This window comes from Oncorhynchus clarkii, chromosome 1 (assembly GCF_045791955.1).
Source record: "Oncorhynchus clarkii lewisi isolate Uvic-CL-2024 chromosome 1, UVic_Ocla_1.0, whole genome shotgun sequence".
Classification (NCBI taxonomy): Eukaryota; Metazoa; Chordata; class Actinopteri; order Salmoniformes; family Salmonidae; genus Oncorhynchus; species Oncorhynchus clarkii.
In genome coordinates, this window is record NC_092147.1 from 26,434,473 (window position 1) to 26,448,434 (window position 13,962).

At 42.8% G+C, this 13,962-nt stretch overlaps 1 protein-coding gene across 9 annotated transcripts in view; it reads right to left on the reverse strand.

Annotated features, from left to right (window-relative positions):
- The window catches only part of LOC139395557 (core-binding factor subunit beta), a 36,822-nt gene extending 24,450 nt beyond the window's left edge, over nucleotides 1-12,372 (reverse strand). For 5 of the 9 annotated variants that reach the window (XR_011630658.1, XR_011630657.1, XM_071143148.1 and 2 more), the window contains exons 1-4: nucleotides 12,136-12,337; nucleotides 11,927-12,024; nucleotides 11,270-11,356; nucleotides 9,547-9,663 (exon numbers count right to left, since the gene is read on the reverse strand). Coding sequence is in view for 7 of the 9 variants with exons in the window: in XM_071143148.1 (XP_070999249.1) it covers nucleotides 9,547-9,663; nucleotides 11,270-11,356; nucleotides 11,927-12,004 (282 nt within the window). In the remaining 2 variants the exon portion in view is untranslated. Of the gene's footprint in view, nucleotides 1-9,546; nucleotides 9,664-11,269; nucleotides 11,357-11,926 lie in introns of all 9 variants that reach the window. The other 4 variants (XM_071143014.1, XM_071143255.1, XM_071143195.1 and 1 more) reach the window with 3 other exon arrangements.
- Between the last annotated feature and the right edge of the window lie 1,590 nt (nucleotides 12,373-13,962).

The following is a 13,962-nucleotide window of genomic DNA, read 5'->3' on the forward strand; positions in this document are numbered from 1 at the left end:
GAATCAAATCCCCAAGCAGGATGCGTCCCTCTCCTCCCTCCTAGACAACGCTGTCTGACTGCTCCCACTCAGTGGGATGTAGGGAGGGTGGGGAGTCTCAGACTTACTTCAGTACAAACATAGACACTGAAGTCTTTCACCTACCCATCTGGGCTATCCATCCATTACATTTACGGAGGAACAATTTAGTGTAATTCATATTTAATCCCTTCATGAAATGGTGAATAAGTGATCTGCTCAGATGCAACATCACCATCATGTTAGGTGATTTACAACAGGTCCCCATTTTCCAAACTCCCATGAATCAGAATCAGTTGAGTAATTCCACAGCATCATGGAATGTTTATTACTCTGGAGGGCAAGGTGAAGGGAAAACAAATGACATCAAATGTTTTAATTGGCAGGAGGAGAGAGAGAAGGAGAGGAAGGGGTGAGAGTGGTCAACTGCAACACCTCCATCTGCAATGTCATCACTCCTGGTGGAAAAGAGTGATGTCTGCATAAAGAAAACAAACAAAATCAAGAAGTCTAGTAACTCTCGCTATTAGCTAACCCTCAGAACGAGAGATAGATGTTTGAAGACCCTATGGGGTCTGTATGGACCGATGATGTCTCAAACAGCTTTATGGGATGAGAGGCTGTTTGTTGCACATTAACAGCCCTCAGTTTTTATCAGTTTCACATTGTTAATAAAATATGAGCTCATTTAGAAGCGTTGAAAAAACTACTTCCTGGTGCAGAAAGACTCTTCCTCCAGTTATGAGTGAACACACTCTCTATTTTCATTGTGAAATTAACACTGCTACTGTAGGTAGCAGAACCGTAAATCATAGGGAAATGTCACATTTATCATTAAAAAGTAGTATTTGTATTGTTGTATTATTATTATATATTTTATTAACCTTTATTTAACTAGGAAAGTCCGTTGAGAACAAATTCTTATTTACAATGATGCCCTACCCCGGAGAAGCCCTAACCCGGACGACACTGGGCCAATTGTGCGCCGCCCTATGGGACTCCCAGTTGTGATACAGCCTGGAATCAAACCAGGACTGTAGTGACGCTTCTAGCACTGAGAAACAGTGCCTTAGACCGCTGCGCCACTCGGGGGCCCAACCAGAGCTCCACTGTTTCATTTTACTGTAAGATTAACATTTTCAGGAAGCCATGTGACATTCAGTATATTTGTACCCCACAATAAAGCGTGGGAGTGGTCATTGATCTGAGGCCTGGGATAAAGGAAGTGGAAATTTGAGCTGGGAGCTATAATGAAAACCCTATGGCAAAAATAGAGGCAGGAGTATGATTGACTAGTGCTGGGAAAAACAAAGCTTCTCTTTCCCCAGCTAAGACAGTTCTGTCCCAACAGGCAGTCAAAAGAGGAGCATTTCTGTTAAAAAAAAAAACATTCAACAAAAGGACATGGCATAGCCAAGGACACAAAGAACCCCTCTTTTTAGCAAACATCAAACAATCAACATCAGATGATAGGAACACGAGGAAAGCTCAGTGAACAATGGGCATGACAGAGCAGCATGAATCAATTAGTGGGCTCACTTTGATGATGTCATTGACAAGTCATCTGCCAGTGGAGCGGCTTCCGTTTGAGGGAGATGGAAACAACAGCCCCCACCGCAAAACGAGCCCGACCACTGCGCTCCTCACAGAAATGCTCGTCCATCATCCTCCCTCCACCCTGGCCTTTGCCCAGTCGCCTCTCTCCTCATCAGTGTCAGGAGTGAGGGCTGATGCCTCCCTACCCCCTCCCCATCATACACACATTACTACCAGGTTCACTTCAGCTAGACTTGAGTATAAACTACATTAACTAAATATGGAGTAACTACAGTAGCTTTATGATATTAAGTTCATAACCATTACACTTAGCAACCAACTAATGTGCATTGTGTGGCTCCGTGAGATAATTCAGAGCCCCTCCCAAACACCACACCCTGCTTCATGTTGGGGCTGAAGATGGGAGAGATTCATCTGCTCCTCATTTTTCCCCCTTCAATAACCACCAGCAGCAGCAGCGAGCTGTCCCCACTCTCTGGCTCTGTAACAGGGTTAACTGTCAAGCTGTTCCCCCCTCTCTGGCTCTGTAACAGGGTTAACTGTCAAGCTGTTCCCCCCTCTCTGGCTCTGTAACAGGGTTAACTGTCAAGCTGTTCACCACTCTCTGGCTCTGTAACAGGGTTAACTGTCAAGCTGTTCCCCCCTCTCTGGCTCTGTAACAGGGTTAACTGTCAAGCTGTTCCCCCTCTCTGGCTCTGTAACAAGGTTAACTGTCAAGCTGTTCCCCCCTCTCTGGCTCTGTAACAGGGTTAACTGTCAAGCTGTTCCCCCCTCTCTGGCTCTGCAACAGGGTTAACTGTCAAGCTGTTCCCCCCTCTCTGGCTCTGTAACAGGGTTAACTGTCAAGCTGTTCCCCCCTCTCTGGCTCTGTAATAAGGTTAACTGTCAAGCTGTTCCCCCCTCTCTGGCTCTGTAACAGGGTTAACTGTCAAGCTGTTCCCCCCTCTCTGGCTCTGTAACAGGGTTAACTGTCAAGCTGTTCCCCCTCTCTGGCTCTGTAACAGGGTTAACTGTCAAGCTGTTCCCCCTCTCTGGCTCTGTAACAAGGTTAACTGTCAAGCTGTTCCCCCCTCTCTGGCTCTGTAACAGGGTTAACTGTCAAGCTGTTCCCCCCTCTCTGGCTCTGTAACAGGGTTAACTGTCAAGCTGTTCCCCCCTCTCTGGCTCTGTAACAGGGTTAACTGTCAAGCTGTTCCCCCTCTCTGGCTCTGTAACAGGGTTAACTGTCAAGCTGTTCCCCCCTCTCTGGCTCTGTAGCAGGGTTAACTGTCAAGCTGTTCCCCCTCTCTGGCTCTGTAACAGGGTTAACTGTCAAGCTGTTCCCCCCTTTCTGGCTCTGTAACAAGGTTAACTGTCAATCTGGCGCCATAAACTCAAGACCATGTTTTGTGGTACATGACCCGTCATTAATATGGAGATTGGCTCCGTAAGTGCAGTGCTAAACACATACATACATACATACGCACACACACAATACACAGACACACAAACACACTGGCTGGTCTTGGGAACAAGCTTTAACACCAAACTATTAAAACTCCAATTCCTGTGGTGACGCCTATGACTGAAGTCCCTTTCATAATGGATTCATTTACTGTGAATCTTCCCTGTGCTATCTGCCCCGAGCGAACATTCTTACATCCAGAGACAGGCCGAAGATTTATAGTCTGCTGCCTCGGTATGGCTCCAAGTTAAGGGCCTATAGCTGAAAGGTTTACCAGGCCGTAGCTGAAAGGTTTACCAGGCCGTAGCTGAAAGGTTTACCAGGCTGTAGCTGATAGGTTTACCAGGCTGTAGCTGAAAGGTTTACCAGGCTGTAGCTGAAAGGTTTACCAGGCCGTAGATGAAAGGTTCACCAGGCCGTAGCTGAAAGGTTTACCAGGCCGTAGCTGAAAGGTTACCAGGTCGTAGCTGAAAGGTTTACCAGGCCGTAGCTGAAAGGTTTACCAGGCCGTAGCTGAAAGGTTTACCAGGCTGTAGCTGAAAGGTTTACCAGGCTGTAGCTGAAAGGTTTACCAGGCTGTAGCTGAAAGGTTTACCAGGCTGTAGCTGAAAGGTTTACCAGGCTGTAGCTGAAAGGTTTACCAGGCTGTAGCTGATAGGTTTACCAGGCTGTAGCTGAAAGGTTTACCAGGCTGTAGCTGAAAGGTTTACCAGGCCGTAGATGAAAGGTTCACCAGGCCGTAGCTGAAAGGTTTACCAGGCCGTAGCTGAAAGGTAACCAGGCCGTAGCTGAAAGGTTTACCAGGCCGTAGCTGAAAGGTTTACCAGGCCGTAGCTGAAAGGTTTACCAGGCTGTAGCTGAAAGGTTTACCAGGCTGTAGCTGAAAGGTTTACCAGGCTGTAGCTGAAAGGTTTAGGAGTCATTCTATGACTTTCTTCATGTATTTGTGCTTTTAGCTCTTAACACAATATAATAGAGTAGCAGCACACTCTGGAGGGTCTGTAACAAGGGGACTATATCAGGAGCTCTCCCCCAATCAGTGGGCAAACCCAACCTTCTGGCATGGCTTCTGGATGGACCCAATTTCTGCTTTGCATAAAAGGAAACCACACACAAGCTCTACAGATGAACAGAGCAGAGGGGGAGTGGGAGAGAGGGGAATATGGAGAAGAGGCCAAACACCAGATCTCTTAAACCCTTACAGCTGAACCCCGCTCCAAAACCCTAAAAGTCTCCAATTTCAACAAGATTGAGTTAAAGTTGAGGAGTGTTCATATATAAGAGCAGTGGCGACCCGTATTTCAGGGCAGGAGGGGCAGAACTCGTAATTGTAAGTCGGGAACTCGGGCCTCTTTCTAGAGCTATGACCTGAAGATCACTGACATCATCATGATTCGACCTTGTTTTTTTTCAGAGTTCCCATTTGTCTTAAAAGCAACATAAATGCAGAGAATGCCAGACTGATGACAAAGTTTGATGATAAAATTTGCCCACGTAGGACCACCGCGCCACCTTCCTGTTCAAGTGAGCACAGCACAACAAGGTGAGTCCAAAATGTCTTGTATACTGCATAAATTATGTAATATGCCAGGGAGATATGTATACTGTAGCTAAGAAAGTAATACTAAGTGTATGTTGTGTAGTAAGCTGTTAGTAGCCCATGTGCCTCACCCTAATAATTTGGTCCCGTTTCCTATCCTAATTTCACCTACTGTTCTGACTTGGTGGTGTACATGTAGCCTATAACCTGCTTTAGAGAAATGTAATCATTGAATATTGTAAGAGCTTTCATTGTCTGCTTATATGCCCCCTTTATTTATCCTACGGTTCTGACTTGGAGTACAGGGAGAGCACTGTAAGAACAGCACATGTTCTGAATTCTGTCGCTGTACGTTTCAAAAGTGCTGAACAAATAGTTATATTGACTACGTCCATCCTAGCTCGCTCATTAATGTCTTAATCAAAATTACGGATTGCCTCTTATCCACTTGTCGTTCCTTTATGCCATAGTTTGTACATCTCAATTGTCAGTAGAAACCACATTTGTTTAAAACCTCTTAAGGATCAAAGGTGTCCCTATACTGGGACAGTTGTTGCTAACGTGCGGTAGGGTGACTAGAATGACGTTGTAAATATCAGCAAACTTTCTAGGACATAGACATGTCTTATATGGACAGAAAGCTTAAATTATTGTTAATCTAACTGCACTGTCCAAATTACAGTAGCTATTACAGTGAAAAAAATACCATGCTATTGTTTGAGGAGAGTGCACAACAACAGCAAACTTGTATCATGGCAACTGGTTTGATACATTCACCTCTGAAGGTAAATAATGTACTTACATTCAGTAATCTTGCTCTGATTTTTCAGGGGGTTCCAGAGATTAAATGTAGCATAGTTTTGTTTGATAAAAACAATTTTTATATTCAAATGTAGGACCTGGGTTCCTACATTTGGGTATGTTATATTAGATGAAAATGAAAAAAAAGGGTCCGATCCTTAAGAGGATCAACCATATCAGCCATGTTCTTTTTAAAGGCAGTAAATGAGGCTGAATGAACTGTTTCGCTGCCAGACAAGGCTCCACTGATAGCCAGGTGTAGCAGTGGTAAGGTGTTGGGACGGCTGTCAGGACAGCTTTATGTAGGCCCTAACAGTTTGTGGGCACCATTTGTCACCGTTATAGTGCAATTAATGTATTGTTTAGTGTTGTGTTGTGTAGTGGCTTTTCTGGCATGCATACCCCAATTTTAGTTTCTGTTTACCCCACCAGGATGTACATGCTAAAATCGCCACTGTATAAGAGTCTGTATTGCCTTCTCTCTCTGTTAGAGTAAAAACCCTATTACATCAAACTTCAGTCCAGGTACTCACTGTACTCTGTGTAGAGGTTCTTGACAAATATATTTTTCAATCCCATGGTGAGTCATCAGTATCCATGGAGTTCCATTACAAGAAAGCACCAATGGAGGATCTTCATCAGAGACCCACTACCTCTCTGAGCTCTTGTCTGAGCTAAGCTAACTTCACTTGGAGCAGATTAATAATTTACTGAGACACAATGAATCATCCCCCTCCTCCTGTCTGCTACTGTAGCAGCTCAAACACTCTGCACTTCTGCTGCCTGTCACAGTAAGAAGGCCTGATTTAAGGACTCTACTCCACTGGCCTTCTCTCAATGTTCCTGTGGCAGTTATACAACTTCCTGTTCTGCTCTGTGAATTTTGAACAGTATGCTGCTGTGTATTCATTTCTGTCTGATGATCCTCTAAAGGCACTGTTAGCTATCATTTGTCCCTCCAATCTAATGAATTTAAGGTTGGACTTGTATGGCCATGACTCAGAGTCAGAGTCCATGACCATTAGGGCAGTGTGGATGATTCATGGGACTGACCAGTGACCCGGTACGAGGCAGTCCACTACCGGGAGCCCCTGGCTGGGACAGGGTTAACTGCTCCTCCTCGGTCCCTGCTAGCTACCGCTAAAATTAACCTCCCACACAGCTGGTTCCCATTAGCCTGTAGTGACACTCGGAGCCTGTACTTAAGTTCTACTGCGGGGGCTCCAGTGGAGCAGGGCTCACCACCCCACTCAGATAATACTACTGTCCCCCGCCAGCGGCCAAGTTTAAACTGGCCCCGTTCCGCTGGCACCGCCTGTGTTTTCAAATGAGGGAGGAGGAGAACGAGGGGGTGTGGGGGAAGGATGGAGAAACGCAATGGTTTATTCACTCGCGCACGAGAGAGAAATGAGAGAGAGAGACCTAAAAAGCGAGTGAGAGAGTGACCAGAAGAGAGAAATCGAGACCTAAAGAGAGACCAAGAGAGAGTGAAAGTGAGAAAGAGAGTGAAAGAGAGAGAAAAAGAGAGTGAGAGAGACAAGAAGAGAGAGAGAGTGAAAGAGAGAGAAAAAGAGATTGAGAGAGACAAGAAGAGAGAGAGAGTGTGAGAGAGAGGGAGAGGGTCCCAGAGAAAGGAGACAGACAGAGACAGCGAGTCCCTGGGCTCACACTGGGCTGGGGTTGGTTCTGACTCCATCAATCAAAAACGGCAAGACCCATAAAATCACTCCCTTTTCATGGAAAGATTATTATAACTGTTCCCTATTCATCTGTTACTCTGGACTGGCGTTGGGTGGCGGTGAGGAGAGAGCTGTATGCTATATGCTCTTTATGGACCTCACACTTCAACTGGTCATAGGGGGATCATGCCATAGTGAGACATAGCTGATGTATCTATAGGCTACACCTGGACAGTTCCCTCATGAAAACAGCTTGGCCAGGATACTTTGCCAAATCATACAGTGCAGATTCCACTAGCTAAAGGACTTCAATATTTCACCTCTACAATTTTCTATTTTATTTCAGACTTTTTACAATTGATTCAATTCATAGAGCAACAGCCTGTTGACCTGGAATATTTCAGTAACATTTCACATTTCCTCTTCCGAACCCACGGCACACACTTTCACTTTCACTGCAGACATTCTTTGGGGTTTTCATTCAGTCTGTTAACATCTCCTAGCCAGGCAGTGTGAGATGTGTTTGTGTAAAAGGTTAACAATCAGAGTAATTAAGAGCAGAGGTTGCAGCGTACGCAACATCTCTTCCAGCCTGACACCACTGGTCTGCAGGGAGTTAGAGAGAGGGAGAGAGGGAGGGATGGGGGGAGCCCAGAGAAAAATCAGACATTCTCCAAATAAGTTCCACCTCAGTTCCTAAAGATAAGTATTCATGTCAACGAGCAGAGCAGCAGCACCTGCCTAGGGATTTACTCCCTAAATGAAGAAGCCTGATGACTACACAGCATTGTGGAAAGGGTCGAGAAAAAATCCAAGCTAATAATTGAGCCCTGTTCTCCAATGTTGCAACATGAGAATACGACGCGTGCTGATAGTTCACTGGATACTGAAATGTTGATAGAGGGGGTAAGTGTGTGTGTGTGTGTGTGTGTGTGTGTGTGTGTGTGTGTGTGTGTGTGTGTGTGTGTGTGTGTGTGTGTGTGTGTGTGTGTGTGTGTGTGTGTGTGTGTGTGTGTGTGTGTGTGTGTGCTTCAATGAATGTGTGTGTACGGTGACAGTGCTGGTGTGACTGGGAGCTCCGTGGGGTTTATGTTGGATGCGGAGGGGCAGAGGGACGGAGGGCCCAGGGCTCATTAAAGCTGCATGGCCCTGAGCCTGCTAGAGGTGACAAGGGATAGGATTACTATCAGGCCCTGCCCCAGACACCCATCGCCTCATCTGTAAAGTGCCCGGCATGCCTGACAACTCCCCGTCACGCCTTTTTAAATAATTAACGGGCAAAGATTAGTCCGTCAGCCTTGGGCCGAAAGGTCCATCGATTTCCCAAGGATGCATTTTTAATGAGCACATTTCAGCGAGGCACTGTCCGTGAACAGGGGCCTCTGGCACACCATACGTACGGCAACAACTACGAGGTCTCCAGGGGACCAAATGAATACACAAACAAAACACTAACAGAAAATACAATCCTTCTAAACATTGCACCATTAAAACAAAGGTGTCAAGGGGGAATTCAAGTTTTAAGAGTCCATATCTAAACTTTTGGTAAATAATTTTTATCTAAAATGTTATCGCTTTAGGTCATCTTTATACAATGACTAGTAAAATGTTCAGGGCTAAAAGATTGAGCATTTCCATAGTTTTATTGAGGTCTCTCTGGGAAATGGAAGGGGTGTGATCAGACAGGGGTGTTTAATGGTTCAGATAATCAATTTATGACCCACTTTATTCGGTTCTTGGGTGACACTAACAGAGTTGGCAGGACCTGGAGAAAGGCCCATGGGCTGTCAGGTGTCATGGCTGTATCACCTTAACACGCCTGTAGTAGGATCTGAATCACAGGAGTAGCAAGGCTTTACTATATAATTACTAGAAATATATTGTACTATACTATTATTATATGATTACTATAGGATTGTATTTCTATGGTTGGAACATTGTCACCATCTTCCATCCCTATGGCTTTGAAAGAAACCACATACTGTAGTCGTGTATTCATTGAGTTGGTAGATTGTGGTGGAATTACAGAAAAATGGGCATGTTTAAAAAAGAAACAAAAGTAGGAACAGTGAAATATTTAATTGAGGAGAAAGGTGTTTTTTTTAGTGGATGGCAGGGCAGGGTGATGTTTAGCGTGCTCCATGTGAAGCGATAACATCTTACAGAAAGCCTAGAGTTTATCCCAACCAGAGAACATATCACTCTGAATCAACAGCCTGCATTCAATCAAACTGTCGTGAGATTCAACCTCAATTTTGAGTGAAAAATTCTAGGAATACCTCAATGCCCATACCAAGCTGTTTACGGATCATTATTGTGTGGTTACATGAGTTTACAGAAATGCCAGGAAAATAAAAAGAGTGTCATGGATGAGTAACGTCAGAGACAAATCGTTAAGAGGTTAACCTAAATCACCTCTCAAGAGAGATGAACAGATGAGATTAGAGAGAGGAGAAAAGAGAAGAGAGAATAAGAGAGAAAAGAAAAGAGAGAGATGTCAGGATTACCTTTCCCGTCTCCCGATCAAAGTCCACATACTCTCGTGTGGGCGTCTGCCTCTGCTCCCCGTGCAAGTTGGCTGGGAAGAACTGCAGCGAGAGGTTGGTGCCCGTCGCCACAAAAGCCTTTTAGAGGAAAATCAATACAAACAGGATCAGAACGCTGGGCCCGAGCATAAATTATGCAGCCCGTCATTTCTATTTCACATCAGAGAGACGAGTGCCTGGAGCCTGGAGCCAGGGCTCCCAACACTCAGAGAAACAGGGAAAAAACACAAGAGTCATCATTTTCTCTATTTGAAGTATAGAGTTACGCACATCTGATTCTATTTTACCAACACAATGTTGGAATACTGGGCTATAGTGAACTGACTTTAGGAAAGACAGAGAGACTGAAGGAGAGTGAGATGGAGTAAGTGAGAGATAGGAGGAATACAGTAAGAAACACAGGACAAGAAAATCGATAATAGTTTAAAAGCCGACCCTGCACTGACACTAATGACAAATGGCCTATGATTCATTTTGATATCATTTATTAAATTAGGCTTTTTACATGACTTGGCTTTCCAATGATTCCAGGCTCCCTGTGCTTGGTTGATGTCATGGAATTTACTGGCATATAGACAAAGATTTAAAACAACTGAGCTCCAAATATGGACACAATGTTTTGTATTGTTTTCATAGCATTACTTCAAACATAATATAGGAAAAAAACAACACAGGCAGAATGCACACAGCATATACTAACACAAAATACAGTGTCATTACCATGTCATTACTAAGGCTATAGGAACATAGCACATGTTCATAATAAAAGTAATACAACTATTGTGTATTCCTATTCTGCCTTATTGAATTAACAAAGTCCTTTGCATTTATTTAATTTACTCAAATCTGAGGTACAGTGATGATAATTTCTAATGTCTTTCTCGGTCGGAATAATTGCATTTTGAAATAGACACACTCGGGTGAATGGTAGGGTTTGGACAGACAGCGGAAGTAACATATCAAACAATTGCCATAATGCTTCAAAATACTTCAATCACAGAAAATAACTGATTACAAGTAGGCCTAGTCACAATGTTATTATTGTGAATATATTTTCGAATCTGTTTGTCTGAAAATGGAATTGAATTTGGATACACTACCTTGTCACTTTATTATTTCATGCCATAATCAGACTTAACAAGAGTGTAATTTTAGGCTACTCTAAGAATAAAAGTGTTAGGCATACATAAAATGAATAGTACATTTTACTTTATTACAGCACATACAGTAGACAACGTGAAAATATTACGACTGAAAAAAGGAGTGAGAAGAGGGGCCGTTTTAAGTAGCCACGGGCAAGCCCGCCAGCCCAGCTCTGTCCTGACTTCACTCATTGTCAAATGGCCATGTCGGGTTTCTCTCCTCAAAAGATTATTGAGACAGAGGCAGACCTTAATAGCCTTGTCTGTAGGACACCTGATACACAGGCTTATGGCATTTCTGGACAGTGAACTAATCGTATTATAGTATAATGTAATTTTAGTGAAATTAATGTTAAGAGAATGTTTTTGTGTTGTTTGTCAGAGAATAAAGGAGGAAGTAATGTTTTGGCTGATGTAAAATGTCTAGTTCCGGTTGTCTATATACGCAAAATATTGACATAAACCCAAGGTTAGTGTAATGATGTCTGATTATAGTGTTATTATCTCAAGAGTTGTATGCTGAACAGAAATGGTTTACTCACTATTTCTGAACGACCGTCCCTACAAGCCGTGTGAAACCTGGCTTGCCTCTCCTCATGCGGTCTGTCTCGGAACCCTGTGTATTTTATCTGAAAATATGAAGGATCAAATACATCAATAAAGTTAATCTCAGAGAAGAAAAAAAACACATTCAAAAGAATCAACTTTACTGTGAATCTCATTGATCATGGTTCACGTTCAAGATTTTGAATTTGAGACACCTTTCTTTTTATGAAGTCTAAGTGTCCCGAGGCATCAAATAAAATTCACTCAAATTCATCTCCATTTAGTCCTTTGAAATGATAAATTATGGGAAATGATTGTAAACTACATTAGCCATGAGTCAGACAACGTAAATGTCAGAGCTTCGGGCTGAGGTGATACGCGACTCAGATGAGTTGACAGACTTACAACAAACCAAAACGAAACACAATTTCATAACTGTCTCCTTCCTCTTTTTTGAAAAGTGTATTTAGACATTAAAATATGAAAAAACGTATCACATAAAATCCACAGTGCTTTCATATTGATATTTAGAAAACATCCCTATCTTTCAGTAAAAGGCTAGAGTTGGTTTTCTATCAGCGCAACGTGCATTTCCACGTTATGAGTTACTTTGTTTCGCCACCAGATAAAATGTATCCAATGAATAGACTTGCCTCGCACTCCCGACTGAGTTTCCTGAAGAACTCTTCGTTTTCAAACTTGCTCCTTTGATCCGGGACCACCCGAGGCATCTTGAAGCTTTGCTGATAAACTTTTGTTAATATTAATTGTTTGTGAGAAAGAAAAACCTTTGCAATACTGATTTTATTCTCTTCCGTCTTTTTTGATGGGGTGTGTAGCAATGTGCTAATGTAATATTTACCTTATTGTAAGCAGGGTGGTGATCTCTCCCTGCTCTCAAATCGGAACTACTGAGCGGTCAGTCTCTGCCACTGCAATGGATTAGGCTCAATTTCGCAATTGGCTATAATTCCCTTTCACCCTGAAGCGTATGATCCCTGTCCACTGACAACAAACGCCCGCTCTCTCGACTTTATCAGTCGCGCTGCATGGTTCTGAGTTACTTCCTGGCTCCTCGGAGTCCGACATATGACTGTACACCCAAAATACTCCCCCCATTCACAATTCTCCTCACTACTGATCCCTAGTGCGCAAGCGTATAACTCACCAACACTTCAGAGAGCAAGAGCTTTTATGCTATGTATGCGTCCATGTCTCATGTTCCTTAGCCCAGAGACAGACAAAACAAATTACATCTCTCTTTGTAAATTGTTTGGACCATAAGCCTACTTCATGAATAACTTTTTCCATAGGCATAAGACTTTTGGAAAAAGACAAATCTTCTGAAACTCTGCAATTACACAAGGCTAATTTTTTTGATGGGAGGCACATGAAAAGGCATATATGAAAGTAGCCTAATGTCTTAGAAAATTAGAATTTGCTGCATGTAAAGCTTATGTTTTGAAAACTTAGTCCTCTCCTTATATCAATCAAGGCCAAGGGCAAGCACCCTCTTGGTGATAATTGGGACTGTTGAGACACTGTGATCTACAACCCCCCTGCTCTCTCTCTCTCTCTCTCTCTCTCACACACACACACACACACACACACACACACACACACACACACACACACACACACACACACACACACACAATTTTATGTGTGAAATATCATCTTTGTTTTTACTGTCCTCTTAATGATGATGATTATGATTTGTATGATCTCGTAGAACATATTGGCAAACTCAAGCCCTCCCTTAGGAATGATTGCAAGATTATGCAATGGCTACAAGACATATAATAACTTGCCGGTGAAATTAAATGTAGCAAAACCTCATTCCAGTTAATAAACAGCACCAATCATGATTATTTTACTGTAAACAAAACAATTAACTTAGAGGAGTTTATTACTATACTTAACCACATATACTAATTCATTACATTTCTGTAGATTATTTTGATTAAAAGAAACTCATAGAAAATAGATGACTAATGTTGTGAAATGTTTGGAGTATGTGTTTTTAACTAGTCTCCCTGAGGACAGAGGGAGGGGACAGGGAGTGGGAGAAAAACACTGAGGGAAAGCAAGAGCAACACAATGACGAGAGACCATGTACAGACGTCCTCGTCCTTTTCGAAGGATTGAAGTTATTACTCCACTCAATAAAGTTTTCCACTGCTTTCAATGTTGTACAACATGAATTATCTAATGTTACAATGTTTTGAAAAACAATGTTTGCTCCAAGTGTGATGATGAACTTGACCACTGACAAACAGTTTAGATGTTGTCCAGTGTGTTTGGTGTGACTTCTGCTGTGGTGTACAAATCTATACGCACTATGTCCTTGAGGAGGATATGGGTTCAAAATAGACATATCAGTGGCGAAGGGCGAATGGCCCATTCCATAATTCCAACTTTAAAATCAACATAAATTATAAAACATTGAAGAAATATGAAGAAACATTTCATCACTTGGGTTTGTGATGTCTGCATACTTAGCACTTACGTACAAGACAACTCTTAACCAAGGTTTGTGATGTCTGCATACTTAGCACTTACGTACAAGACAACTCTTAACCAAGGTTTGTGATGTCTGTAGACAACTCACCAAGGTTTGTGAGACTTACGTACAAGACAACTCTTAACCAAGGCTTGTGATGTCTGCATACTTAGCACTTACGTACAA